Source organism: Hippoglossus stenolepis, chromosome 8 (assembly GCF_022539355.2).
Source record: "Hippoglossus stenolepis isolate QCI-W04-F060 chromosome 8, HSTE1.2, whole genome shotgun sequence".
Taxonomy (NCBI): domain Eukaryota; kingdom Metazoa; phylum Chordata; class Actinopteri; order Pleuronectiformes; family Pleuronectidae; genus Hippoglossus; species Hippoglossus stenolepis.
This window is the reverse complement of record NC_061490.1, coordinates 2,370,631-2,398,603: the sequence shown is the minus strand read 5'-3', so window position 1 is coordinate 2,398,603 and position 27,973 is coordinate 2,370,631. Positions and strand designations below refer to the sequence as shown.

Here is a 27,973-nt window from a genome sequence, read left to right as displayed (position 1 = left end):
ATGAAACTTGCTAGCATCACATGCAGAGAGCAGTGGGTGATAAAATGTAATTTTCTTTTTCTACACAATGTAGACCAAAGAAATGCATTTGTTTTTCTCTTTACTTTTCAATATTTTACTTTTTTGCCATGAATGCCATTTCCCACCGGTCCTGGCACTTTCTGCCCATTAGTACGTGTCTCACAGTTCTCAAGTCAGATTCCTTAGGCTGGATGAGACAAATTCACTGACTATGGAACCCATGTGGCTGACTTACTGAGCGACTGACTGCCGATGCTGTGGACCCATGTTGCAGGGTATACCCACCTTTTTTCCAAACCCATCCTCAGTCCCTCTCTGCTTGTACTCATCCATCAGCAGCATGCCACCCTATCTAACTAAGTCCATCTCTGTCCACTTACAGTCCCATCCGTCACTCTAAATGCTGCTGTCTACAGGGAGGCCTGCTCTGTCACCGTCATGGTGATGGGTGTAAGACAGAGGAAATAATGGGTGTGTGGTGGTGCGTGTGTGGGATATGGGCCAGCAGTAGGATGAATGATGAGTCAGGCTGTTTGCTTGTGTGTTCCACACTGTCATATAGAGGGAGATCCAGAGGGAGAGAAGGACAAAATGGACGGCTTTAAGGTGGGATTGAATGATGATGATGAATATGTATAATTATATATGAAAATAAAGATAAGAGGTGAAGACTATGATGCCGTGTGCAGATCTAAACGGCTAAGTCAGTTTGAAGCAGCAGAGGCAGAAACATTCAGATTTTATACCACTAGCATGTGAATTCAACCCAAATATAAAAGAGTTTACATTTCCCATAATGCAACGGATCATGATATTCCTCCGAGCCATCGAGCTCCATGTTTTCCAAAAACAATTAAAATTCTCATAAATGAGCTACAAAAGGGAGAAATGTGTTCCTCCATTTGCTGTGAATGAGGATACTGTAGCTTATCAGGAGTCAACCACATCAACATCCTGCTGCTGTAAAAGATCACAACACACCGAATCCAAAGCTGAAAACAGTCTCCATCAAATACACAATTTACTACGGATTGAGCAAAGTTTGCTTTACAAAACCATATTATTATTATTCTTTTGTTTCATTTTTATTTCTTTTTTGGAATGACTTTGCTCGAGAATGAGAGTCAGACAAGCTGTACAGACAGTTTTTGAGACATGGAATAACACATTTTTGCAGACAACACAAATATAGAAGATACAACTTTCTCCTTACAGGGGGGGTTTCCCTTGTCTCACCTCCACAAACAAAAAGGTCTATTTTTAGGGAGAGCTGTAGAGTCTGCACACTGGGAACACCTTTACTGAACATCGGGTTTTCATCCTCTGGTTAAAATAAAGAAAAGTGCTCTCAGTGCCAAGTAAGTGGCTCCTTGCCAGCAGATGTTTAGTGCATATTACTCTAAGATGTATATTCTTTTTGAGCCTTGAGCATCTATGTTCAATATGTAGAGTATGTGAAGACAGATGGACCACGCCACCCATTGAGGCTGGGTTCAGAAGACATGCCCCCTAGACAAAGGAAGGGGAGATGGAGGAGGAGGTGCTACTGTATGTGGCTCCTGAGGACTGCAGTCTCCTCACTGGGCACATACATCAGCCTGATAGGACAGAACAGCACGTCAGCTTTACTCAGTCCATCCACTCGACCCAGTCGCACTGTGACAGCCTCCTGTGCAATGTGTGAAGGGGATGCAACCACATGTCAGGCCTAATGCTGACTTCTCCCTTCTCCCCGCCACACTGGTGTTGACTTTGACAATTCTTTCTAGCTGCTCTTTCAAGGCCTTTTCATGTAAAGCACAGGCGCAGTGACAGCCACAGGCAGCAGGACTTCAGACAGGAGAAAAACAAGCTCAGCACTTGTCCAAAAACAAGCTGTGAGTCCGAATTACACCAAGTCCTTCTGGTGTAGCTACAACCTTGACATAATGTGCAACACACCTGAATCGGATATCCCACAGTCTCCAGTGACATAATACCCATGCAGCAGCACTGGAGGCTAACAGAGGTCAGCGAGTTGCTCTGGATATTCTGATCGAAAACACTACTCACTTCTCACTCACTGTACAATAAGTCATCCCAGGTCTATACCCGTATTGATACTTTGCAGAAGGAAGCCTATGTATGCATGTGGTTAATTTTAAGTGTAGGCAGGGCTGAGGGTACTACAGGCTGCTCCTGAGTGGAGTCCACCCCTGCAAGATGTAGTTATTGATCTGCTCACGAGTGACCTTCAGACGCATGGTCACAGCCAAATGCTACTGATGGTTTATGATGTCTATCCTGGAGTCCAACCCCACTGAAGGCAAAGACAAGCGGCAGACATTTCCTATACTGTTTAATGATGTGGAAATGTAATGAAATCATGTTTGCAAACCGCATCAGGAATACAACGTAGGATATAATATATAAAAATATATATAATTCAGCTGCATGTCCAGTACTATAGTACTAAGAAATTTTTTTGAGTGTAGATAGATAGATAGATAGATAGATAGATAGATAGATAGATAGATAGATAGATAGATAGATAGATAGATAGATAGATAGATAGATTGACTTTTCATCACTTTTGCCTCAGAAAAGATTAAACATATCCGGAAGGTGGATATATTTAGGGTCTGATAATCACAAGTAGGCCATTGTTCCCTGAAAAACATCGTAATCTCCTGACTGAAAACAACCACAGTGGTTAAATGTTGTCTTTTACGCACACGAGACAATTACGCACGACCGACGCGCAGGGGGACTGATCTGTGGGAGGAAGGTTTGTGTTGCCAGAGGAGCAGACACTTAGTGCATTATCCGGCACGTTCCAAAAAAGATCCCCAGCTGTCAAAAGGTCTCCTAGCAACAGGCCGGCGCCTCGGTCCACAAGCTACAGAGACAGAGTCAACCTCCGCTTGTTCGAGCACAATAATCCTGTTGCATCCATCACTCAACACTATCCCAGGCAGAATTCTCCTCAGAGCGCCTTCTGGCTTTGCAGGAATCCACAGTGCTCGGCTGCCTCTTATCGTCTGACTGTACCGCCGCTTATAATACGCACCTCGTACGAATGTATCGTGAATCAGTCCCGTCCCCTTTGGCGGCGCCTCCGTTACAAATGTCATTTGATGTCCGACGCTGGTCTCGTTGCGTCCGCGGCGACAGGAGAGAGACAGAGCGGAGCGACAGGACGCAGCGCGGACACATGCGCTCAGCCACCGCGGACACTTTATTGGTTTACACTGTAGCCCCTAAATTGTTACACTATAACCCCGCCTCTGTCTCTCTCTCTCTCTCTACGGCGGTCACATGAATGTGAACACAGACAGGATGCAGCGCCCCCTGGTGGGTCATTGTAATACTGCAAGTGCACATGTGTAGGGTACCCTTGGAACACAGGGGGTCTTCGTTGTACCTTTGGGGGATGTACAACATGTTGAATAGTCTGATTGTGTTACTTAATTATTAACTACCCAGTAATGTTGGGTTGATATACCCTTGTGTAGCATGTATACGTGTTTTTAATCCTTTTAAACAAACAACATCAACAACAATAATAATAATAATAATAACTACATAACTATATACTGTCAACTTTTTATTCACAAGTGCCTTTAACAGAACAATTTTACAAGGTCATACCATCACGCATTTTATTCTATTTTTTATATTTATTATTTTCCTTTTTTTGCCGTAAAATTGTTTTAAACTTTCCTTCCTGAATTAGTTATTAGTTAGTTATTAGTTATTTATAAAAAAATTAATTGATTCTTTTAATTTTATCTCTGTGTTGTTATTAATGTCCCTGTGTAGCACCTTAAATCTTACTCTGTGTATGAAATGTGTATGGAAAAATAGAACTACATTGCCATTATGATGATGATGATGATGATGATGATGATGATGATGATGATGATGATGATGATTATACGATAGGGATACATCATGTGTGAGGAATAGTCGGTAAAGTCTAAAATGATTTTTTTCTGCAACTGAATATTCTGTGGCTGTGTTTCCATTAGTTGTATATTATTGTTTTGATATTTTTTAAGTATTCTCTGAGAGGCATTGCTGGGTTTTAGTCCTTTAATAGTCTGTTCTAGACACATTTAATAAATACTGTGGGATGGAAGTCACACCATCTAGCTGTATATAAGAAAACTACACATGCATCCTCACCTTTATCTCTTCGTTTTAAAATTATAGCTGGAGTACTTGGAGTAAAAATATGGACTTTCTGATAAATACCCCGATCCTGTTAGGCAAGCACTTTAGATGCAAATATTTAAAAGTCAAGCCGATGGAAGAATGAATCTAAGATATTTCCAAAATCTCTTCAATGCACGAGGGACAAAAATGCCCCTTACTGGACTTGTTTACAGTGCTTGAATGATACTCTTTATATATTTATATTTATTTATGTATGCCTTACGTTTGTTGTGTTATGTTATCCTTTAAACTGTATCAACACCGGTGTTTTGAATTGTTGATATATATGCCTTATATATATAAATAAATGTCGATATTCATTAAATGCAATAAAGTAAAGATAAACTTTTATCTCTTCATCTTTCCATGAAAAACCAAAACCACCCTCTGTTGATACGGATGCAGGAACTACACTGAAAAGAAAAAACACTGAGTATGAATATACAGAGTGACGTCATCCAATAGAGTTAAGAAAACAGTGTGACGTCACCATGTGCTTTAGATACATGTATCCACACACTGAGTGACTGATCTGAACACATGCTGCGTTCAAGTGCTCCCCGTCACACCCACAATCTCGCTGTCCTAAAAACTAACCCCCACCCCCAAACACACAGGCGCAAAGAGCATTTAAAACAAATATTATATCAGCACCATCATGTTGTTCTCTCTTTGTGCACCAGTTTGAACATCGCCGTCTGTTCACATCGACGCTCACAAAAGGTTGGAGTGAAGTAGTCCCATTTCCCACTGCAGTTGAATGCCGCTCACGGCTGAGAGAGCAGCCGGACACGCAGAGACTGGGGCTGGAGGCTCAGAGCCGGAGTCTCAGGAAACACTCCCACGAATCCCCCACAGATCCACACCAGCTGTCTCCATGTAGTCAGCTGCTTCTCCAACTCCTGCACAGTTGAGGGTAAGTGTTTGTGTTTCAGTCTTTTCACCGCCCCCCACCCCACATAGTTTTTCCTTGCTTACAAAGTTGTTCCGGGCCCCGGTTGTCCCATGGCAGCGAACCGAGGCAGGGATGTTTACTGTACTCCCTCCCCACGGCTGGTGTCTAATGTACGGGAGGAAACGGCTCCCACTGCCCGCGGTGAACTGATATATTCTCTGTAGTAGTTAGCTTGAGGTTCAGTTTAAGTTCTGAAGAGGTGAAGTTGTTTGTTGTTTTCACTAACGTGCGCGTGTCTGCTTGTTGGGGGTTCGTCTCTTTATTGTATTTTCAGTCATTGCTAATATGCTAACAGAAAAAGTTTATGCTAGTGGCTAACCGAACTGTACTTACTCTGCAGCTTGTTTGGAGTGAAAGTCAGAAACCTGCGGTGTGCACTGTGGGCACTGCTGAAGGTGGCTCCATGTCAACAGAGATATGGAGAAACTAAGTAAACTCTGACCACCGGTGTTATCAGCACCATCATCGGGAATTCAAGCAACCATTTCATCATCTTATCTCGTTATTCTTACTAGATAATATCTGGATGTAAGTTGGCTTACAACATACATGTAAACGTGTCATTATACAGGATGTAACCAGGAATAATATCCTGATCTAGACCTGTTTGGGCACCTACAAAAACCTAATACTGATACTGATGCTTTTGTATTACAGTATTATGTTCTGTCAGGCTTTCAAGATTCTTAGTTACGGGTGTGCATGTGAAAACACTGACGCTTGACTGTGAAGTTTAATGTGCCGCAACAAGCTGAGACTCATTCTTTTGAATCAGCCTGGATCTTTGAGCATTCCCCACCCCGTGTAAATGCACGTAGTTAAAGGCTGCACAGGGATTGACTGGATTTTGGTCTATTAATTCCATCTTCCTGATGCCTCTCTCAACACTGATGCATCACCCTGCAGCCCGAGGGCCTCGAGGAGCCTGTAGGAGTGCAAAGGAAAAAACAAGGAGTAGTTAACTCTCTTTCTTTATGTGGTGGTGCAATTAAAGGCTGTTTTGATGAAAGGGCTTCAGTCTGTGTCTGCTCTGCAACTCCGTAATGCAGTAATAATCAGCTACAGAACTCTGTGCTCCTGAGGACAAGTTTTCATGAAATGTAGGTTGTGGTCTCAAACCAAAGTCTCTCTCCTTGTTTAGCTGAAAGTATAAACCTAATTCAGTATAATTACTTTGATTTCAGGGATGTGGGTTTCCTATCTGTGACCCAGAGGCCATGCTGACAGGGGGGCTGATGGGAAAGTCTTACCTCCTGCAACACCCACCCGCTCCGCTGAGATGTCCCCAGGTGGAGTGAAATGTGGATAACTGTGTGAGCCAGGGGAATTCAACGTTTGAGCCAAGACATCCTCGCACAGAGCCAAAAAGAAATCTGTTCTACTTTACACAAAATACACACACACACACACACCCTCCCTCCCGATCAGCCGTCACAATGCTGATGCCAGGACCACTGTGGGTGTGCCTGGCACTGATATGGGTGAGAATGTGTGCTGCCCACAGCCTGTTTACCTGTGAGCCGATCAGAGTGCATCGGTGCTTGGGGGTGCCTTACAACATGACCTTCTTTCCCAACATGATGGAGCACTATGATCAGGATATTGCAGCCAGCAATATGGAGGTGAGTTCTCATTACATTATTTATATCAGTCTGTTGATATACAGTCTTATGCTAATATTTGACTGGTTGAACATCAGCCAATCAATCTTGTCAACTGCCTCTGAAATTACTTTTTGCCTGAAACCAGATTAACAGCATGTATTATATGCAGTGATATTTGTTGTTTAATAAATATTTATGAATATAGTTACAACTTTTCATTGGTAATTCCTTATTTAAAAGACCTGATATATTACGGATTTATTTCTGCTTTTTAATTCTGGCATTTTCTGTGCCAGTCAATACAGACTAATGCTGTGGGTGTGAACAGTATTTGGCTAAAAACACTAAAAACAATGGTCAAACCCACAAAACTTTATTTTTAAATTAAGTGGAGATCTCAGAGTTTCCAAGAACATTTTAAATACATCAGATTGAATTCGGAGGAAATGTGTATTTAGTATGATGAACTGGAACATGTTGACGCAGAATATATCTGTGGTGTTGTCAGGTTGTTGGAATGAGATGTTTTTTTCCAATCTTGAAGCTCAGTAAATAAGAGATTTAACGGCTGCTGACTCACTTTAAAGCATCTCATTAGTCTTAGTTTCCATTAAATAATTTATATCAATCGGTGATAGAAAAGAAGCTTCCTCCACTTGTAAATACAAAATAAATGTGAATGATAAATATAATTCAAGTCACATGTGATCTCAAAATGATTTCCATTATTTGTCATTAGTTCAGGTCTATAAATGCCAGTGTCCATCACCCCTCAGGAGCATATTGATTGAACCATAATAACCATTTTGTAATGGTCATCAACAGCTAGACACAAATTACCAGCCACAGTTTGTCCACAAATTATGCCTGATTGTTATAGAGCACCATGGAGTTATGTTGTGAACATGAAAACCATGAATGTGTAAACTCTCAGCTGTCATAAATAATAAATAATTTTAATAATTACACATCATTGCCATATTGAAATTCAGTGAAGATTCAAAGTGTGAATGAAGGAGTTTCTTGATGTTTAGTTTCTATAACAAGAAAAGTATATTCAGGAAGATGAAAAATGTCTGAAATCTCAGTCTGTCAGTATGTGGAAAGCATATCTCGAGAATTGTTCATCTTATCACCTTCACACTTAGCATGTGTTGTGTTAAGGGCCCAAGGAAGTGTAGTGTCGAATATGGTGCGATTTGGACACGTGAATTGTTGAATTAGAATAAAGTTTGAATAAACGGGCGACCAGGGCTCTGTATCAGCGGCCGCTGGGACTCATCAATGTAAGTGGCATTGTCGATCTCGACAATAGCACGTTCACGACAATGGCAACAAGTGATTCTCCTCTTTGGGGTTTGCGTACTGTGCCAAGCATCACAGAACTTTGAATTAACAAGTGAAGAGCTGTTTGTGCAGCAGCAGTGCTGCAACTTCAGCGTTCTGTGGAGTGAGTCCCACAGCCACTCTTTACTTGCCGCGTATCAGAAAGAAAGCTACATCCAGCATTACCACAAGCCTATGCACTTAGCCAAAAACTTCACCGAAAAAAAAGAAGTGTTTGAGTCCACAAAACACTGCTGGAGTTTCAGGGGTAAACAGCATTGCAGCCAAATCCAATTCAATTTAAGTAACTGGTGACCAATTCTTCAAACGTAAAAGAAAAATGCCTCCATACTGCTTGTGTGTTATCATCCAAGTTTCCGAAAGCTGCGACATTCAAATTCAACTAGAAATGGCGTCATTTATACCATGTTTTAAGCCTGAATGTCCTCTGTTTTCCTCCTCTGGAGCCGCATTCACGTTCGTACGCACACTGCACACAAGCTCTCGTACAAGGGTATGCGTGTAGCATCGCTACTTCCGGTAGTGGACATTAGATTGGATTTGGCTGCAACGCTGTTTACCCCTGAAATTCCGAAAAGTGTTTTGTGGACTCAAACACTTCACATACCCCTTCATCAGAGTGGAGAGAATGAGTGAATACAAATTTGTCACTATCCCATTTACAGGCAGTATTAGAACAGGCACTACACTTGTTCTTATTTATGACAGGAACCTACTGTAAAAAGCAAGACTTACAGCCAATGGGTGATACACACTCACACTAGTTGTATCTTTTTTTTATAAAAGTGGGAGAATATAGACTATAGCTGCAGTTACATTGTCATTTTTATTGTCTTACATATGAAGTGAGGAGAACTCAAACTTTTGTTCAATTTAAAGTTTAATTTTCATGCTAATAATAAATTCTCTGTGATAAAATCTTGCCAAGTGGAACTTCACCCACACCAAGTCAGGTGCCCTATGTTGCTAGTGTGTGAATTCTTAAAACATACTCACTGTGATATCTTACTACTAATGCCCTCAGTTACAAACATGTTTGGTGCTGGGACTCAGCACTGAAGTCTGTTGCTGTAGCCGTAGCCTTCCTGAGGGCCTGGGTTTGGGTTACACATGTTTGGTGTTGGAGCGTGAACAGTGATCTGTTGAAGGAGTCTTTTGTTTGGCATCTGGCAAAGGTAAAGGCTTCTTATTTCACAGCAACCTTGGCCATCGGCAACTCTATCGACTTTGTTGTGAGGAGCCTTTGATTTGTGCAGGAAGGGGAGGGACACACCCAGTCCCATACAAAGCCGACCCTGCATACCACAACTAGTATTCTCTCTGTTAATCACTCACTCATTTCTCCCCCCTGTACACACTCGTACCTCCACAGTGCCGTCGCCCAGGTGACAGGCTACAGTGTGGTCTACATTCAACAATACATACTGTACATAGTTCTCTCTGAAATGGTGCAGTGAGTTACCATAAAGTCCCAATGCTGTGATCAAGCAGACTTTGGCTGCGTACTGGACTCACACCAGTCTATCAGTAGGATTTTCCGGAGGAGGACTAAACTTTGATGTGTTAGAATTCAAAGAGAACAGAAAACTAACAAAGTGGATGTACTGTACAGACAGGGAACACCCAGAGGTCTTAGAAGTCTGAGGTAAAGTTTGAAAAGTGAGTGTCCAGCCCTTTTTCTTCAATCATTTAATCCTTGAAGTACTTGGCCATGAAATTCTCTGCAGAGGATTTTGCCTTTAAGTCCAAATTAACTCGACCTGTAGCGCTGATCCTGCCTGTTCCCGAAATGAGGGCAGTTTTTACAGTAACTCTGCTCTAAAGCAAATAAAGGTCAGATTGTTGAGCAAGTGGGAAGTCACTGACAAGGAGTCCAGGACCTCCACAGTTAGGGAAACAAGGACGCTTACTGTCAGAGAGGGCAAGCCCAGGGCCCAGAGCTGGGCCTACTGCCAGACTGGATTTCAGGAGGAAAAATGAAAAACGTTGAATAGTAGACTGTGCTAGAGCGTATGTGTATGTTTTGTGTACAAATATTGGCAGTATGGACTGACATCAGTCTGTCTGCACATGAAGGTCTGATGAGGTTCAAACCAGCAGTTGAGACCCCAACGGCTTTAAAATGTCCACATGGTTATAATAATAAGTTCTGGGTGATGCAACTTGGTTTACAGGCGATATTAAAGAAACCTCTCCCTGTCTACAAAGTCTAAACCTAAAACCCAAGGATACAGAAACAAAAGCACATACATGATGTGGACTTATTTAACTGGAATGAGGTTGTCTTCACTGTGAGCCGTGTATCCCACTGATAAATATCTACACACCCTGTGGACACACTAATACTGTGCGGCTCCTTAGCAGCCTAACCTATCAACAGCTCTGTGCATTCCAGCCCCCTTGGCCGGTTGTGTGTTTCCAAATGTCCGCACACTCATTTCCTGCCACCTAGACTGCACCCCCTTCTCCTTCTTCCCCTCTCACAAGTCCCTGACCAGTGTGTTGAAAGGAAGAATATGGTTTGCTTGCCAGTCAATGGGCCCCTTTGTGTGGCGCTATAGAGCACTGAAGCTCAACAAGATGAAATTAATACCATACTCAGCTCAGAATTGCACTAAGAAATAGCCATCTAAATTAAAGGTTATTGTAACATTTCTTTTCCAGAAGAGTGCCGTGGAACTCTTGATATTTTGTGTTCCTTGGTGAACCAATGAGCACCTTCACCATACTTTGACTTTCGTTTAAACTTCTCAAACCTCTGACCTGTAACTACTTAAAAAAATAAAAGTTTTTATCGTGTAGGCCCTAAAAGATAAAATCATAATGTTTTTTCCAAAAATGCAAGTATTTGGGAAATGTCAAAAAAATACTATTAATGATACGTTTTAAATGATCATTTATTTTTGTCAAATGTGTGAATCTGCCCTTACCTTTCAAAATTTTAATATACCAAACCAATTCATGTATTTTGAGTTTACTTTCAAATGTGTATCATAACTTCTCATTTTGACAAATTAATTTACAACACTACATAACCTTTCTTTTCATCTTCAGCCTTTCATGCCCCTGGTAAGCCTCCACTGCTCTCCAGACGTCCACCACTTCCTATGTCAAGCCTTTATCCCAGCATGCACTGAGGAGAATAAAGTGATTCGTCCTTGTCGAGAGCGCTGTGAGGCAGTTCTGTCAGACTGCAAGGAGAATATCCGGATCTTTGGCATCACATGGCCTCCTGAGCTGCAGTGTGACAAGTAAGAAAGCGTCACTTACAGTCACTCCACAAGAGCAATACGAATTCTTCCTCATCAATTGATTAACCCGTTATTATTTTTATCCTTTAGATTGGATTCATGTAGCTCCGATGATGGTTCTACTCCTCCTGCAACCACGCCAGTGATCTCCTCATCAGCTATGAGGGACCTGGGCTTCTGGTGCCCTCTGCAGTTAAAGACCAAGCCAGGCCAGGGCTCATCGTTCCTGGGCGCCCAGGACTGTGCTCCGCCCTGCTCCAACATGTACTTCAAACCTCACGACATTGAGTTTGCAAAGAGCTTCATCGGCGTGTGCTCCATCATCTGCCTGTGCGCAACTCTCTTCACATTCCTCACTTTCCTCATTGATGTCAAACGTTTCCGCTACCCTGAGCGGCCCATAATCTTTTACGCCGTCTGCTACAGCTTCGTCTCGCTCATATACTTCATCGGGTTCTTGCTGGGGAACCAAGCAGCCTGTACCAAGGCAGTGCAGCCTACAGGTGTGGATACAGTGGTGCTCGGCTCTCAAAGCAAAGGGTGCACTTTGCTTTTCATGCTCCTCTACTTTTTCTCCATCGCTGGTATTGTCTGGTGGGTCATCCTCACCATCACCTGGTTCCTGGCAGCTGGACCCAAGTGGAGCTGCGAAGCCATAGAGAAGAAAGCGGTAAGGATTTGGGGAATTTATGCTCAGGTGTTCTTTGAAAATAGCAAGACAATATAGAAAAGAGGTCCAGAAAATAAATATAAAATGATAAATCTAAAACATTCATCTTTGTCGTTTGTCTGTAGGTGTGGTTTCACTCTGCCGCCTGGGGGATCCCCGGGGCGCTAACTGTCCTGCTACTTGCCCTGAACAAGGTTGAGGGGGACAACATCAGCGGGGTTTGTTTTGTGGGACTTTATGACCTGGACGCCCTGCGCTACTTTGTTCTGGCTCCGCTGTCAGTTGGCGTCGTAGTCGGCCTCTTCCTCATCCTGGCAGGCATCGTCTCTCTCAACCACGTGCGACAGGTCATTCAGCACGACGAGCGTAACCAGGAGAAGCTGAAGAAGTTCATGATCCGCATCGGTGTGTTCAGCTGCCTCTATCTGGTCCCGCTGGTCACTCTGTTAGCCTGCTACACCTACGAGCAGAGTCATCGCAGCGCCTGGGAGAAAACCTGGATCAACGACCGCTGTCAGGAGTACAGCATCCCATGTTCCTACAAGGTAGCAGTGGCTCATTCACTTACTGAACATGTTGTGGAACAAGTCAAGGCCAAAGTGCAGATGAGAATAGGCTTTGCAACTTACTATAGGTCATGTTTATGCTGAGCTGGACTCAAATGCTAACAAATATGGAATGCAGGAAAAGTGTTTAATACAAAAAGTTGCTGGCAAATAGAACTAAGGAAATCCAATAAACTGAGTACCACAAGTTGAACGGACAAAGACAAAATGAAACACGGAGACCTTATAAAAAGAAGGCCTGAGGGCCAGTGTCCCTTTGTACAAGATATTTTCAAATTTGTATCTGTACAGAGGAACAGCCCCAAAAACAACAGTATATTTATTTTCTATGCATTTTAGTGGCTGCCCAATTAGAAAACATTTTCAGTCTGAAAATGAAAAATATGAAATACATACACAGTGAACAGTGTACAGTGGGAAATGTCAGTGTCTGTGCTGAAAATGTCAAAAAGCTTGATTGAAGCTGAAGTTGAAAATGAATCTATAGATCAAAAATATATATGATGATTCATACACTTGTTCCAAATCACAAGGATTTTGTGAAATTGGATTTTGCTTCTTTGTTTCAGACAACAGAGAACGACCGTCCTGACCTCTCTCTGTTTTTGGTAAAATACTTGATGACGCTGGTGGTGGGAATATCTGCAGTGTTCTGGGTCAGCAGCAAGAAGACATGCTCTGAGTGGGCCTACTTCTTCAACAGGACCCGCAAGAGAGAGTGAGCACCCTTCTCTTGTTTTGTTACAATTCAAATTCAGTTACTACAGAAATAGATTTATTAATGCTAAACATTTTCATGATCACTGACCCACAGTCCCATCAGCGAGAGCCGCCGGGTGCTCCAGGAGTCCTGCGAGTTCTTCCTCAAGCACAACAGCCGCGTCCAGCACAAGAAGAAACACTACAAGCCCAGCTCCCACAGGCTCAAAGTCATCTCCAAGTCCATGGGCACAAGCACGGGCGCCGCTCCCACCAACGCCTCCCCTGTCGCCAACACCACCAGTAAAGGAACCTCTGCACTGGGCAACCATGATCCCCACATGCAAGGTTCTCTGTCTGAGGCCTCAGCCAGGGAGCACCTGGACAGGGGCACCTTGAGCCGAAGCTCCAGAAGAGGGGAGAGGGACAGAGAGAGGGAGCGGGGAGAGAGACGCAGCAAAGGTGGAGGTTCCAGCAAGTTCAGCAGCCACTCAGAGAACCTGCATCCAGATGGGAGGTAAGTGAGACAGATCTGAGAAACCATAAGCAGAGTTCACACTATACAACTTTCAAAGTCAGCGGATCACTGCGCAGTTCACATGACACGACTAGTTGCCTTGTGATCGTTGTCTAGAAGTCGTGAGTTCCTGCTCGTCTGACACATCAAACTGGAGAAAGTGAAACACTTCAGTGGACTTTACAGTTGTTAAGAATGGAGAGCGGCTCGGATCGCGTTTGAACAGAAACATGTGTCCCTGAGAGAAAACTAACTGAGCCCAACCAGAACCCAACAGGGATTTTGTGTGTTTTTTTCTGTCTGAGCCCAAAACAGTTACTAAAAGCTGCACCGAGTTGGTGTTACTTTGTCCCTGACACACATGGTTATTACTCGATTTCTCAGATTTACAGACAGAAATTGCAGTGTAAAGAAATCGGGGAGCATCTCTCCACTACATGTACCTTTACCACCTTCACCCTGTCCTGCACCCTGATTGGTTGGAGTTGGGAGGAGTTGCCTACCCTGACTAGATTTTCAGCTGATTTGCGACATGTCGGCGACGTGTCTGCAAGCTTCTGGAATGAAGAGTTCACACATAGTGATTCGCTACTGCTGATCGAGCGCCAATCAGAAGCTTTTGTCAGCAACTTGCAAAATTCAGCAGTGACTGGCAAATCGGGCTGAAATCCTGTAGTGTGAACTACGCTTTAGATACAACTGTTCTATCTTGTCTGTACCTTCATGTTTTTCTAAAGTTTAGATGTAACACTACTACTACCTGCTGTAAAACATGGCTTTTTTGTATATGGAACTACACTTACACAAGCAGTAACCACCATTAACCTCGAATGTGTCCTGATTGGTTTAGGATGAGTCCAAGGAGCGAGCTGTCAGAGGCCAGACAGGTTCCCATTGGACAGCAACATCCAGCGATAAAAAAATCACACAGCAGCATCATCCAGGACTCCACCCACCAGCTGGTGCACCAGGTGCCTGAGGAGAGCAAGGACACAAAGGATAGCAGCTGCTGAGATATCTGATCCATCCATCCATCCATCCATCCATCCATCACATCCATCCATCCATCCATCCATCCATCCATCCATCCATCCATCCATCCATCCATCCATCCATCCACCCATCCATCCATCCATCCATCCATCCATCCATCCATCCATCCATCCATCCATCCATCCATCCATCCATCCATGATACCACTGAGAACACATGTTGCTGGTTGATGTTACCTCTTTGTGTCGTATTATACATCATATTATTGTATTGGTTTCATTATAGTGAATGTTCATCACCAGCAAAATGTATCATACCTTGAGTATTTCATATGTGGTTCAGTGAGTTTTAGCAGAGATCTAAAGGTGTTAGGTGAATTTAGTTTGGGTCACAATAATGTCTTTCAGCTTTACTGAGCTTTTAGCCTCACACACACAGCAGTGCAGCTCTGTCCCAACTTTAAAACCACCAGTTTGATTTTAAAGAGTACATCAGCTCTACTGTTTTGTACATTGGTAGCTCAGAAGCATATAATGCATACTAGTTAGCACAAGAAATATTTATCTGCATCTTTTTTTGAAAGTCTTTGACTGGACTAGTCGTTACACTGAGAGTTTTGTTAGAATGATGATGATGATGATGCCAAACATTGAGCATGAGGAGAGACTTCCTGTGGTTAACTCTTATTGAATGTCTTATTGTTCCTTGTGTTAAAGGTGTTTTTTCTTGAAACCTCATCTTTTTTCTTCTTCAGAGAGAAGCATACTCTTAAACATGATTTTTTTAAAAAGTTTTCTAAGATGTTCTTTCATTTTATGTTTACCTCCGTTTTCCTACATATTTGTGTTGCGTAAACACAGATTCTGCCAATTTTGGCCTCTGTAAGCGTTTCAAAGATGTGAATCTGGATCAAGTATTTGAGCTTTATAGTTTTCTAAAAGAATGTGCCTTCCTCTTCCTCAAAGAACCTACAGATGTTTTGCATGTGTGATGTCTACCTGGGTTCTCGTTGTAGGCGTTAAGTCTTATGATCTTCAAGGATATTGAAGAAACAAATCAAACACGCTTTGCAATATTTTTCATTAGAAGCACAAACCACTACTTTTAAAGTATGAATAGTCATAAGCAATTAATATTGGAAAGGTTCTGGTTTTATTTTTATAACACATGGGTCACAGATCATACAGCACTCCTTCGAGAAGTGTGTTTTATTAGAACATGTGTTGTGCTGTAGTATTTTGCCATGTAAGGGACCGATTCTTCCCTCAGCGTTCTTTACCTTTTATATTTGGGAGTCACGTGATAGTTCCAGGAACACTTTTGAAAAGGGAATCCTCGTCAGCCTATTTCTACTGTATATTCTTACTCTGGCATGTGGACTGGGGTCTTGCATATGATAGCGGTGTCTATTAAATACTCTACAACTGGGGGTTTTCAAAGTGAGAGAATGGGGGCCTCAGACAAAGCTGGGAAAGAGGGGCCTCCTCGCCCCAACTAAGTTTAGGTAGTTTTGCCCAATTTCCTTTTTTCTGTGACTACAAAATCCATAAATTCCCACTTATATTCCCTGAGCCTTCCTCCCACTTTGAAAACCTCTGTAAATACAGTTCTGTGCGCTGTTTTTTATGTAGCCTGTCTTTTCAATCCAATTTTGTATTTGTAATTTCATTTTGATAAAATATTGAATAATAAAAGATTGAATTTATGTGTTTGTGTCAATAGTTGTTTTATTCGTTTATTTAGCCTGATTTCTCATACTCAAATTTAGCTCCTGAGAAATAGCCTTCCTTTTGTCTCAGCCTCATCCTTATTAAAGATCTTAACTTAAAATGCTAACTTATCTGTCTCCCTCTACTGTAATCTTTATTCGTCTCAGATAATGACATTCTTGAGATGAAATCAAAAATACATAAAGATTTAAAAGAGAAGTTGATTGGCTCCCACAAGAGTGTACACAATATCAATATATTATTATCTCAGTGATTAAATTAAAGTCCTAAGAAACCTCTTGAGAAGGACTGGTCAGAATCATTTGTTGTTTGTGCTTTTCCTCTCTCTCTCTCTCTCTCTCTCTCTCTCTCTCTCTCTCTCTCTCTCTCTCTCTCTCTCTCTCTCTCTCTCCTTTGCCACCCACCTCTCCTCGCTCCCCCATTTTTTCCCTGCTCACCCCAACCAGCCGCAGCAGATGGCCACCAACATTGAGTCTGGTTCTGTTAAGTGTCTTCCAGTGAATGAGGAAGTTTATTTTCTCCACAGTTGCCTGTGTTTGCTAATTTGTGGGGACTGTTGAGTTTTTCTATCATTTGGTATGGTCTTCTCTAGACCTTACTATAAAGTGCCTTGAGATAATGTATGTTTTGATTTAATGCTTTACAAACAAAAGGGAATCAAATTTGTCTTGAATTTAGTCTCTTGCTCTATATTTCCCCTCAGGAGTAGGGTGGTTTGGGAGAATGTCAGAGTTTAGTAATCTTCACATGAGAATATGAATTATTTCTCATGAGTCAAAGAAAAGTTGTGAACAGCTACATTTTCCTTTGGGGGGGTGGCCTCTCTGCTGGTATATGAATGTCAGAGGGATGTTGACATTGTCTTTCTTTTGTTTTCTTTAGAGTTGGTTCCTGCAGCTTCACAAGCTGCTCCCCTCTCGTTCTGCCCTCCTCCTCCTCTGGGCTGAAACTGGCTGCAGCTGGAGTCAAACTGTCGCCACACACTCACTCAGTCTCTGCTCTCTGCTGTATGATGATGTCTGGGCTGGCTGTTGGCCGCCTGCTGCTGCTGCTCGCATGCCTGGCTCTGCCTCTGTATGGCGTGGAAAAGGTGAGAAATAGAGGATACCGAAAGGATCCCGACGCAGACAAGGTAAGAGAGAGCAGATAAGATGAAGCACACAGTCACTATGATCACTTCTAAAAGTTCAGTAACTTTCTAGGAGACAGTGATGTGTGGATTGTCTTTGTGGCTTCACATGATGAAAAACTTTAAAAAAGGGTTTACATCAAGATATTGTTCTACTTGTCACTTGTACCTTTTAAAGTACCTTTTATCATTATAGTGCACTTTGCTTTAAACTGACAATTGGATTACACTTAAAAGACTGACTTCCCCTCTAAAAAGTAGAAGAAAGAAAAGTTGCTGATTCATGCACGTAATCCACATGTGGGCTTACACTTCAGTCAGTGTGGTCACAATGGTCACCAAAACTACCTGGCAGCAGATAAGACATAGAGCTTTTTGTATGGTCAGTAGTTTCTATATTATTCTAAATGTGTGGCTGCTCTCCACAAGCCTGAAAGAACAGAAGAAAACAAAAAGAATCCCCAACAGGAAGTTGGGGTCTGGCTCACAGATTGTCTGCTTTTTCTTTGTTATCTATCTGCCTGTGTGTATTTGTAATGTTTATCTGATTTGGGGTGAAAGTTGTGCTAAATGTTACATTGTGTTAAATTATCAAATTACTAGTAATATTCTCAAAAAAAGAAAAAAAAAACTAGGGCAAGGTTCAGTTTTGTAATTGAAGTCCACCAACCCTGATCTTAGACTTTTCTGGGCAGAATTACATAACCATCCTGGTTGTAGTTAGGTGGGGGAACAGAGTGGACACACATTCTCTATTTATTCTCATGGGAGTCGAATGAAAGTGAAACTAATGTTTATTTTGTTGGGGGAGACTCTGCGGGTCCCCTGCCCTCAGAGGGACTCAGAGTCTGCATGCCCCACAATGACAACCACTGAGCTCAGCTTTTTGTTATCCTCCAAAGTCTTATTCCACAGCTGAGACCACAGGAGCAGGACATAATGAATAGCATCTTATTTTACCATCTGTATCTAGTGCAATGGTGGAAATGATGCAGAAAAGGCCAACTGCACTAGTCACTCTGGAGAGAGGAGATCTGCTCATTTGAGCAACACGGTAATCATAAAATCCTCTGATTCCTCGAGTCGCTCTGAATCTGAAGAACTCTCAAAGCCCGGCTTTATTTTCACGCTCTGCATGCTCGAGGAGAGCCTCAGCCCTCACCTCAGTTTGGACTAATGCATGAAATACTACTGATTCCGCAGCAATTTGGGGGCAAATACAGCCTTTACACATCGGTTACAGTAACAGACTGTGTGCTACTAATGTGCAGCGGGGGCTGGAGTGTAATTCATGCAGGCAGGCAGCACCACTATAGAAACAGCAGACTGGAAGCTAATATAAAAGTCAGCTGTGTGGCTTTGTGGACAGAGGTTCCATTCAGTTCCACGCTTTGAAAGGTCTCCAAAAATCCAACCCTTATTAAAACAGACTGGTTTCCTTGGCGAATATCAACCAAACAGACTAAGAGAGCGTTTTCCACCTTCACGTCTTCCCACCTATTAGCCAAGACCCTCAGAGGTGTTGTCCCTTTTTTTCTTTTAGGATAAATTCCCAAGTGTGTTATAGCAATTGCATACCAACCTGCAATTGACTGCAGTCATCACAGACTGTCTGGTTTCCAGCAGAGATGATGTCAGACCCCTACGTCTCCCAGTTGCTCCAGCAAAGCCACTCAATGGCTAAAACAGACTCTCAACTATCTGCTCCTCAGCAACTGATGTTAAAATATTGTAATTCTCTCCACATTGAGGCTTTTCTTCAGATTCAAATGGTTTGATCTGGATTTTTCTGCTTTACCCCAGAGACTGAAGTCTGGACAAGATGCTTAAAGAGGAGGAAAGGCTCTTTGTTCTTTCCCTCCTTGGGAGTATTTTTTGTCTTAGTGTCTTTTGGCCATGTGCCCCCTATAGCTGCTCCACAGCTGCATTCTGAGCACAAAGGGGAAGCAATGACCCAACAAAAACCCTGAGCCAAGGGAGAGGACGCCCTTCTACGTGTCAGTTTATGTCTGTCCTGACTAAATGAATGAGTACATGACACTCACAAATCACAACACCAAAATTAAAATCTCAACTGTGAGTAAAAAAAGACGAAATACTTGGAAGATCTGATCTACACTCTGCAATCTGTTGGTCAAACGGTGTCTTTGAAGAACACATTACGTGAAGCTATTTGGATCTACATTTTGTCTGCCTCTGTATGTGGTAGGTTCTGGCGAGCTCCCCTGTCTCCATGTCTCGGTGTATTTGAGTCAGCTTGAGTAAGAAGCAGCATCTGTTTAAACATAGCCGCAGATTTAGCAGGAGAATGAATCACACCGAGATATGTGGGGCCAGACAACTGCTGATGTAGGTCATCACCAAGATTTCCGTTCCTCATTAACATTCAGTCTGTGTTTCACTTGCTTCATGGTGTCACGGTTGCTGGTTCTGTTGCTTTGCCTTGGTTTGGATCACATCTGTTTCTACACTTACTTCACCCCGACGGCAGTGTATTTGTTTATGTGACTCGTAAATGAGCGATAGTCTGGCTTCCTGCGTGTGATGGTTGGATGGATGGCAGCTTTGAGTTGTCTGTGGTGCATGCAGCCCAAACAAGGATTTAACTGAAAAAAAAATCAAATCTAAAACAGGATGTTTGATAACAGCAGACTTCCATTCATTATCGACTTCCACTTCTATTCTCTTCTGTTTTCCAGTTCGGCAGCTGCATGCAGGGGCCAGGAGGCCCCACTGGCAGAGAAGGTAACCCTGGGGCCAACGGCATTCCGGGGACACCGGGCATCCCTGGCCGCGACGGGCTCAAAGGTGAGAAAGGCGAGTGCATCAGCGAGATCTTCGAGGAACCCTGGAAGCCCAACTACAAGCAGTGTGCCTGGAACTCTCTGAATTATGGGATCGACCTGGGTAAAGTGGCAGTAAGTATTTTGACACCGAAAAAATGTGCGTTCACGTGGAGCATTTTACAAATTCACATAAATGTTTCACAGCCAACCCAATGCATATCAGTGGCACGATTACTTTAAATGTTGTGTTGCAGGACTGTACGTTCACCAAGATGCGTTCAGACAGCGCCCTCAGAGTCCTCTTCAGTGGCTCCCTCAGACTCAAGTGTAAGAACGCGTGCTGCCAGAGGTGGTACTTCACCTTCAACGGAGCCGAGTGTACTGGACCCCTGCCCATAGAGTCAATCATCTACTTAGACCAGGGAAGCCCAGAGCTTAACTCAACCATCAACATTCACAGAACGTCCTCAGGTACGACTGGAGTCATACGGTCTTTTGTGCAATAAATAAAGGGAACATCTACTTTTCCAGTATGTTAATTTACCTGTGCTTATTGTTAAGAAATGAAATAGTTATGGGTCAACCTTTTGCAGATATAGTATTTTTGCCTCCTTAATAAGAGTTAGATAAGATTAATCCCACTAATGTCTGTCAACTAAATAGGTCTGTGGAGTTTTCCAAATATGGGACTATGATACAAGGATAAGGGTAAACATTTACAAACAGCATGTGTAGTAGTATTGCACTTGTACAATTGTATATAGTGGATACGAACGCTGTTATCTTGCGCATTTGACTGCGTGTAGTAGCGATCCCATTGATAGCGGCTGTGCTATCTTCAGATATCAATTATCAGATGCAGAGAGGATCTGTTAATCTGTCTTTATTGCAGGAACCCCCATGCTACAATATGCAACACCACCAATGAGGGGATCCGAAATTCTCTGCCCTTGATGCTAGTGCTACATAATCCCCACTATGCATAGGCTATAGTAGGCCTGCTGGAGCCCTCTAGTGGCCCTGGACTGTGCTAACATACAAACAGCCATTTCATTACACATGCGTGTGACTAATCCTGAGTAGCATCATCATAGCATCAAATAGCTAATAAAACCACACTTACCAGAAACATGAGCACCTAAACAATAAATCAGTGGGATACGAACTACCCAAAAGGACAGAAAGCATATTTGAGAAAAATGTATTTCATGTATACTTTGACTTTTTAGTTAGGTTTGTGTCCCATCAACTAAAACGGAAGAGGCAGGAGTTAGGACCAATACTGTAGCGAGCCACCAGGGGGAGATCAAGACGCTTTGGCTTCACTTTTCGGGAGATGTCAAGTCGTCCATCTTTATATAGGCCTACAGTCTATGGGGCAAACAGCTAGCTCTACATACCAACACCTCCAAAACTCACTGAATACATTTCACCATGTTTGTAGACTCCAAATGAAAAACAAAGTGTAAAAACGACGTGTAGTTTTTCACTGTTTCGTGTCTAGTAACATATTTATCGGGAGGTCGCAGGTTTCTTCCAGTGAGTTAATATTCCCAGTTTTATTTATCTTCATTACCTGATGACAGACACATGTTAGCTTCTCCTGTTGCTACTTTAGCTACATGTGGACAGAGCTAAGCTAAGCTACCTGTGTTCACTCTGGTGGTAAGCTAAGCTAACTGTTAGACGAGAGTAGCTGCTTTACGAGACGTGACAAACTCTTCCTTTCAAGTGGTTATTTAATTGCTTGGGGATTTTGCAAAGCCTTGTCAGCAATTTTCAAACTTTAAAGCACTTCTCTTTAAGTTCTTTTTTTAAGTTCACCACTGTGTCAATAAAACCAAAACAAGACAGTTTACATGTTCACTGAAATTCATTCTGTCACACACTCCTCTCTCTCTTTTTGTCCCTCTGCAGTTGAAGGCCTGTGCGAGGGCGTTAAAGCTGGGCTGGTAGATGTGGCCGTGTGGGTGGGGACCTGCGCTGACTACCCCAGAGGTGACGCATCTACAGGCTGGAACTCAGTATCCAGGGTCATCATTGAGGAAATGCCTAAATAAATAAAAACAAACAGTCGTGGCAGTGTAGTATGTTTTCTGGCCCTCCAAAATGATCAGGTATGGTTTTTGCTGAGGCGTCACAGCATCACTGATTGTAACTTGAATGTTTTTTCTTCTCTTTTATCTTGTTGGAGTACGACACTAGATGACAAGCCTACAAACAAGAATACTGTGTCATTCTGTCCACCAGAAGTAAACATTGTACTGTAGCTACTCTTCTTGTGGGTGCTGTTACATTCCAGTAACCGATTAACAGACTTTGTGACAAGACATTGACAATATTTAAACTATGTACTCATATGACCTGTTCAAATTGTTACTGTTAATAAAACAATCCTTTTTGTAAAGAATTGAACTCATTGATGTGACTACTTCTAATCACTGAAATGTTTTAGAAGATTTGAAATATAATTTCATTTAGACACAAGGTGTCTACATGACACATGAGACAATGGAGATAAATGGAGATTGTTTGGGTTTTATAACAAAACATAATATTAGCTGCAAAAAAAACAAAGAAAATGTCAACAAAAAATGACACGTTGGAGAGTTTACATGCAATAACATATCTTTTTCTTGCTCTTCACATAGAGAAATAATTTAAAAGACAAACTAATATTGTGCGTGCATGCAATTAGAAACCTGAGATCTCTATTTGATGTTGATCGTCAGCTTTTCACATTTCAGACTATGTCCCTTTCTGCTGCGAGCTAACACAAGATGTAAACATAACTACATTATGATGAAATATTACTATTTTTAAAAGCCATAAAAAAAAGGTGATCATCCAACAAAACAGCGTTAAATCCATTAAGGCAAATGGCGGCACAACCCTCCACCATGGTCAAAGTTCAGGATGAATCAGAAACCCATTATCACGTTACTGAAATCCAGAACTTGCAGTGAAAGAAAGAAAATCCACTGCTAATTCTGTTATTCTGTGTGGTGGCTTTTTCTATTCATTTTCAGTCAAAATGAATGCTTCTCACATAGGCTCATTTACATGTTCTGTGAGAGTTCAGTCTGATGTGTTTCTCTCCGTTTCTTCGTGTGGCACGAAGAGTCTTTGCTGCTGTCCAATGTCCTTCTTTACAGCCACATTTATTTCCTTCCCAGCAGGAAGTGTGACACATTCTCATAAACTACAAAAGTGATGCAGCAGGCGGGAGTGACTCGTAACACGTTGGGGACGATGCCTTTGTAGAAACCAATGGCGCCTTCATTCCTGCGGAGAACATGAAAATAATGACCTTGAATCAGCCTGGACCACATTTAGAAACTGATGAGAGGATGACAAGTTCAAACATCAAGAAGATCACTATCATACCTCCATGTGCGTTTTATGACATCAATAACTCCATTGTATCTACTGTGCTGGTCTTGCAGACGAGCTCGCACCACCTGATACGGGTACGTTGTGGCCACAGCAAATATTTTTGATAATGCTGCCATTGTGATGTACTCCATCGCATTCTGTTTACACAGACAGACGAATGGAGAAAAAGAGAGAGGGGTTAAGAAATGAGCAGAGCAGGAAAACTGATGAGTCATTTCTTCTCCAACTGCTAGTTATCAACCGTGGTCTCATTCTTTATTAAACTGAAAAGTTACAAACATCATGCTTCAGTTTAACACTGACACTGAGCATGTTTCCAGTCTGCCTGTGGCTCGGGGGTTAATGACTCACCAGCTTTGCATCTGAAGGTACTTTCTTGTATTTGTTGTAGTCTCTCTTGAGCTCCTCGTACGCCATGAACTGCAGAGCTCCATGCGATGTGCCAAACAGGCCGGGAACATAACCCTTTGAAAAGTATACACACTGTTAATCAGCCTGAATTGATTCAGGAGGAATTACTATCAACAGACAATCCTACTACACCAGGTCCATAACTTTCTGTCTGTCAGGCTGACAACCGGTAACAATTGTTGTGATGCGATAATAAATATTAATGAAGGAGCAAAACTGCAACTCTAAAAATCCTGTCAGTTGACACCATTATCAGGGGTTAGTGTCATACTAACAGAGGAACCAACAGAGGGAGGCAACGCCCTCTAGTGGTGAACCAATTACTAAATAATAAACTAATGTTTCTAAAAATTTCATTACAGTCAAGCAAGACTTGGACCCTGTCCCATTTCACCCCTAATCCTCTCCTCTTAGCCCTACCCCTTTGTTTTGTGCGTGGCCATGAAGGGGTACTTTGGTCCCATTTCTCTATGTGATTTAGGGGTAGTGGCCATCTAGCCCTTCAAACACCTCTTCAAACGTAGTGTTTTCAGGACCCCCCTAAAAACGAAGGGGTAGACAGAAATTCCTGAATGCTTTACGAACGGACGATGCGAATTAAGATGGCAACCGCTGCGGGTAAAATAATCATAAATGTAAGAATCTTAAGAATTTTAAATCCAGCGCAATATCTTATTCTAATCCTGTAGCAAAAGAAAATGTAATTTATACGCAGTGTTTCAGGAAAATCACTATTCACGCTATCAAAACAAGCATGAAAACTGTCTGAGTGAGAGTAATGAGTAATGTTTGTAACACGCTGACTGACAATGTATTGATCAATAGATCAATCTGTCCCGTCTGTCCTGCAGTTATCAGATGTGTCACTGTTATAATGTTGGTTGATAACGGTTGTGAATGTAATAATGTTAGTTGAAATTGTTTATCGCTGTAATAACGTTGGTTGGCTGCTGATGACGTAGCGAGTGGTGTCCCAATTACTAGGGGAAGATTTTCTAGCCCTCTGCCTTGTGGCTCCACTACCAGCAAAGCGCACTTCATATCTAGGGTAAGGGCCAAAGGAGAGGAATTGGGACAGGGCATTAGGGCAGTCTGTGCTGCAAATTCAGTTATAGAAACAAGTTATTACAACTTGTCCTCTGGTGACATTCCACAAAAAAAACAAAAACTTATTATTTACATTATCCACAAACGAAAATGAGCTTTTCTTGTATTTCTGGATTACACACAAGTCCAAAAAGACACTGTTCTTTAACCTTGTATAGTCCCTGCACTCCTTCATAGCGGTAGATCTTGACCAGAGCGTCCACCATCCCTTTGTACTGTTTACTGTTTGGGTCCGCATTGTACTGCAGCACCAGCCGGGTCTTGGTGACCCAGATTGGGTTGGTGAGGGTCAGCGTCAAGATGCCTGCGTGAAGACAAATAGGAAATTGTCACGGCGAGGCTTGTAAACATGTTAAAACATACTTGTTGAAGCACATGCAGTAGCCACTTGAACAGACTCACATGACTGTTAACAAGTACAACAAGCTACTTCAAACTCGGAATCTTAGTCCTGCAGACAGGATCAGGTGGTTGAGTTCTCGTGAGTCAATTAGAGAAGAGAGCTGGTTTAAGTGAAGTTGATTGTAAAATAATGCTGTATATGACTTGCTATAGTTGTCGCATGATAGTAATATAAGTCATATTTCAATATAAATGGATAGGGATTCCTTTAGGTTCCACTCACAACTAACACATCTACATATATGAGTGTTAAAGCATCATTTTGCTTTCATGCTGTTAAAAGCCTCATTTTCAGCTCCTAACTTAATTTGCCAAACAGGAAATGGATTCTTGTGACCCCACATGACTGCAATGGACAAAAGGGGCACAGACTAATCTCCTGTGAGCTGAGGCCAGCCAGGAGCAGTGTTATCTAGCTGCTGTTGTTGACTGTGAGCTGAATGTGTGTGTGTGTGTGTGTGTGTGTGTGTGTGTGTGTGTGTGTGTGTGTGAGGCAACAGAATTCAGATAAATGTGGTCCTAACCTGCTTCGGCTGCAGACACCAGGTGTTCTGTGGCGGTCAGTTCACTTTGACGACCCTCCTTAATGTACGACTTGATTGCATTGTAGCTGTGAGGGAGGACAGTTTGGGTCAACAGATCATTTTACAAATGGCACAAGAACAAATGTCATGATGCACACACATGAATCAACAGTTTTTTTTAATGGGTGCTTATCACCTACGTACAGGAAGAAATAGAGACCCCACGATGCTCCGGCACCCCACACATTGGGTGTCACTCCTTGATACAGTCCTCTCAGGCCCTCCTGCTGCCACACACTTCTCATACAGTGCATTATGCTGCTGTACTGAGGTCGTAATTGTAAACCGTCACTCACTGCAATACAAAGACATCCAAGATCAGCACTAAAGATTTGTATTTGATGAATTACTGTCACATTCTACAAGCACACACAGTGCACTGAAACATCCTGTATATCAGATCTATAACACACACACATGTATTTCCATTTGATTACAGGATATGCAGCTGTACTCCCTGGTGGGACACAGTGGTCTATAGACAATCACATTTACATTCCACGTGATTTCAAACTGTACCTGCAAACCGGATTTTGACCAGGTCCAGGGGGTGAAGCACCAGTGTGGACACCACTCCGCCACTCAGTCCTGCCACCAGGTTCTCTATCCTCACATGGCTGAGGACGTGTTGGACATGTCCCAGAAGAGACACGGGTTTGCCGGACAGTCCCGTCTCTGCCACGTTAACGGAGCCGTGATTCGGAGAGGAGGTCATGTCTACCGGTGGTTTACCGAAGCTAGCTCCTGTCAGATAGCTCCTGTCAGCTAGCGGTGTTCAGAGCTAAAATTAAAATGTTGCTACACAACACTCAGGCGATAACTCACTGCCACTGCTGCAGAATCCAAACATGGCGGGCAGCTGCTGCACGCTCCTTGAAACCTCCTCATTTTGGTTTCACGTTAGAAAGAGAAGCACGTTTCCGACATGTGGGAATGTGATACTGTACAACATGTCACGTTGAGGTGCCTCTGCTCGACCTTGCTACTGGAAGAGAGTTGGCGTGAAGCTAACACATTTTCTGAGGATCACTTCCGGCCCAAACCTCCAAAATAAAACTAGTTTTTGGTATCATGTCGCACTGGAATCTCTTTAGTGCCCCTCTATTTGTGGGGTCCCCCAGGGGTCCATTTTGGGTCCCTTTCTATTTACTGTATACGTGCTCCCCTCGGGGTAAATTGTGTGAAAGCACAACATTGATTTTCTGTGTCATGTGAAAGTGACCATATTACACCAATCCTTGCTATATTTCACTATGTTACCTGTGAGTTTTGGAATTGATTTTAAGATCTCACTGCTTGTAGCCTTGAATGGTCTGACTGCTCCTGCCTCTATCTGCGATCTGCTAACTATGATCGCTGCCTGAGATCCTCAAGCATGGTCCTACTAACTGTTTCAAAATCACAACATGTCTCTAAAGGTTACTGAGCTTTTACTGTACAGGAGTGGAACTCCCTGCCTGGAGAGCTCGGACCATACAGTCTATCACCCAGGCAGGTACAATAAGCATCTTCTTTTAAATCTATTATAACTGACTCTTCTGTATGGTATTATCTATACTATTGTATTGTTAAAACTATTTATAGTGTTTTATCTTGTTACATTTTATT

At 42.5% G+C, this 27,973-nt stretch overlaps 4 protein-coding genes across 8 annotated transcripts in view; 2 read left to right on the top strand and 2 right to left on the bottom strand.

The window, feature by feature from the left end:
* The window catches only part of klhl32 (kelch-like family member 32), a 31,191-nt gene extending 27,926 nt beyond the window's left edge, over positions 1-3,265 (bottom strand). For all 3 annotated transcript variants that reach the window (XM_035164680.2, XM_035164682.2, XM_035164681.2), the window contains exon 1: positions 3,071-3,265. In XM_035164680.2, coding sequence (XP_035020571.1) covers positions 3,071-3,216 — 146 coding nt within the window. In that variant the 5' untranslated portion in view covers positions 3,217-3,265. The remainder of the gene's footprint in view (positions 1-3,070) is intronic.
* A 1,633-nt stretch (positions 3,266-4,898) lies between these two features.
* fzd6 (frizzled class receptor 6) lies at positions 4,899-16,525 on the top strand. 2 transcript variants are annotated; one of them, XM_035164096.2, is made up of 8 exons: positions 4,899-5,134; positions 6,358-6,795; positions 11,179-11,375; positions 11,466-12,045; positions 12,171-12,590; positions 13,181-13,329; positions 13,426-13,827; positions 14,678-16,525. In XM_035164096.2, exons 2-8 carry the CDS (start codon positions 6,610-6,612, stop codon positions 14,838-14,840), a joined length of 2,097 nt encoding a protein of 698 aa, XP_035019987.1. In that variant the 5' UTR covers positions 4,899-5,134; positions 6,358-6,609; the 3' UTR covers positions 14,841-16,525. The 2 variants fall into 2 exon arrangements, with proteins under 2 accessions (XP_035019987.1, XP_035019989.1); XM_035164098.2 differs by lacking the exon at positions 4,899-5,134 and adding an exon at positions 5,208-6,273.
* Positions 16,526-17,460: 935 nt separating this feature from the next.
* LOC118114068 (collagen triple helix repeat-containing protein 1) lies at positions 17,461-22,875 on the top strand. 2 transcript variants are annotated; one of them, XM_035164281.2, is made up of 5 exons: positions 17,461-17,682; positions 18,653-18,733; positions 20,379-20,597; positions 20,720-20,936; positions 22,383-22,875. In XM_035164281.2, exons 1-5 carry the CDS (start codon positions 17,560-17,562, stop codon positions 22,523-22,525), a joined length of 783 nt encoding a protein of 260 aa, XP_035020172.1. In that variant the 5' UTR covers positions 17,461-17,559; the 3' UTR covers positions 22,526-22,875. The 2 variants fall into 2 exon arrangements, with proteins under 2 accessions (XP_035020172.1, XP_035020173.1); XM_035164282.2 differs by lacking the exon at positions 18,653-18,733 and having other exon boundaries at positions 17,470-17,682.
* A 112-nt stretch (positions 22,876-22,987) lies between these two features.
* On the bottom strand, positions 22,988-27,371 carry LOC118114067 (mitochondrial folate transporter/carrier). The gene is made up of 7 exons (XM_035164280.2): positions 26,885-27,371; positions 26,510-26,660; positions 26,306-26,391; positions 25,529-25,683; positions 24,213-24,326; positions 23,853-23,998; positions 22,988-23,750 (listed from the first exon to the last, which is right to left on the bottom strand). The coding sequence occupies exons 1-7, from the start codon at positions 27,078-27,080 to the stop codon at positions 23,627-23,629; spliced, it is 972 nt and encodes a 323-aa protein (XP_035020171.1). The 5' UTR covers positions 27,081-27,371; the 3' UTR covers positions 22,988-23,626.
* Between the last annotated feature and the right edge of the window lie 602 nt (positions 27,372-27,973).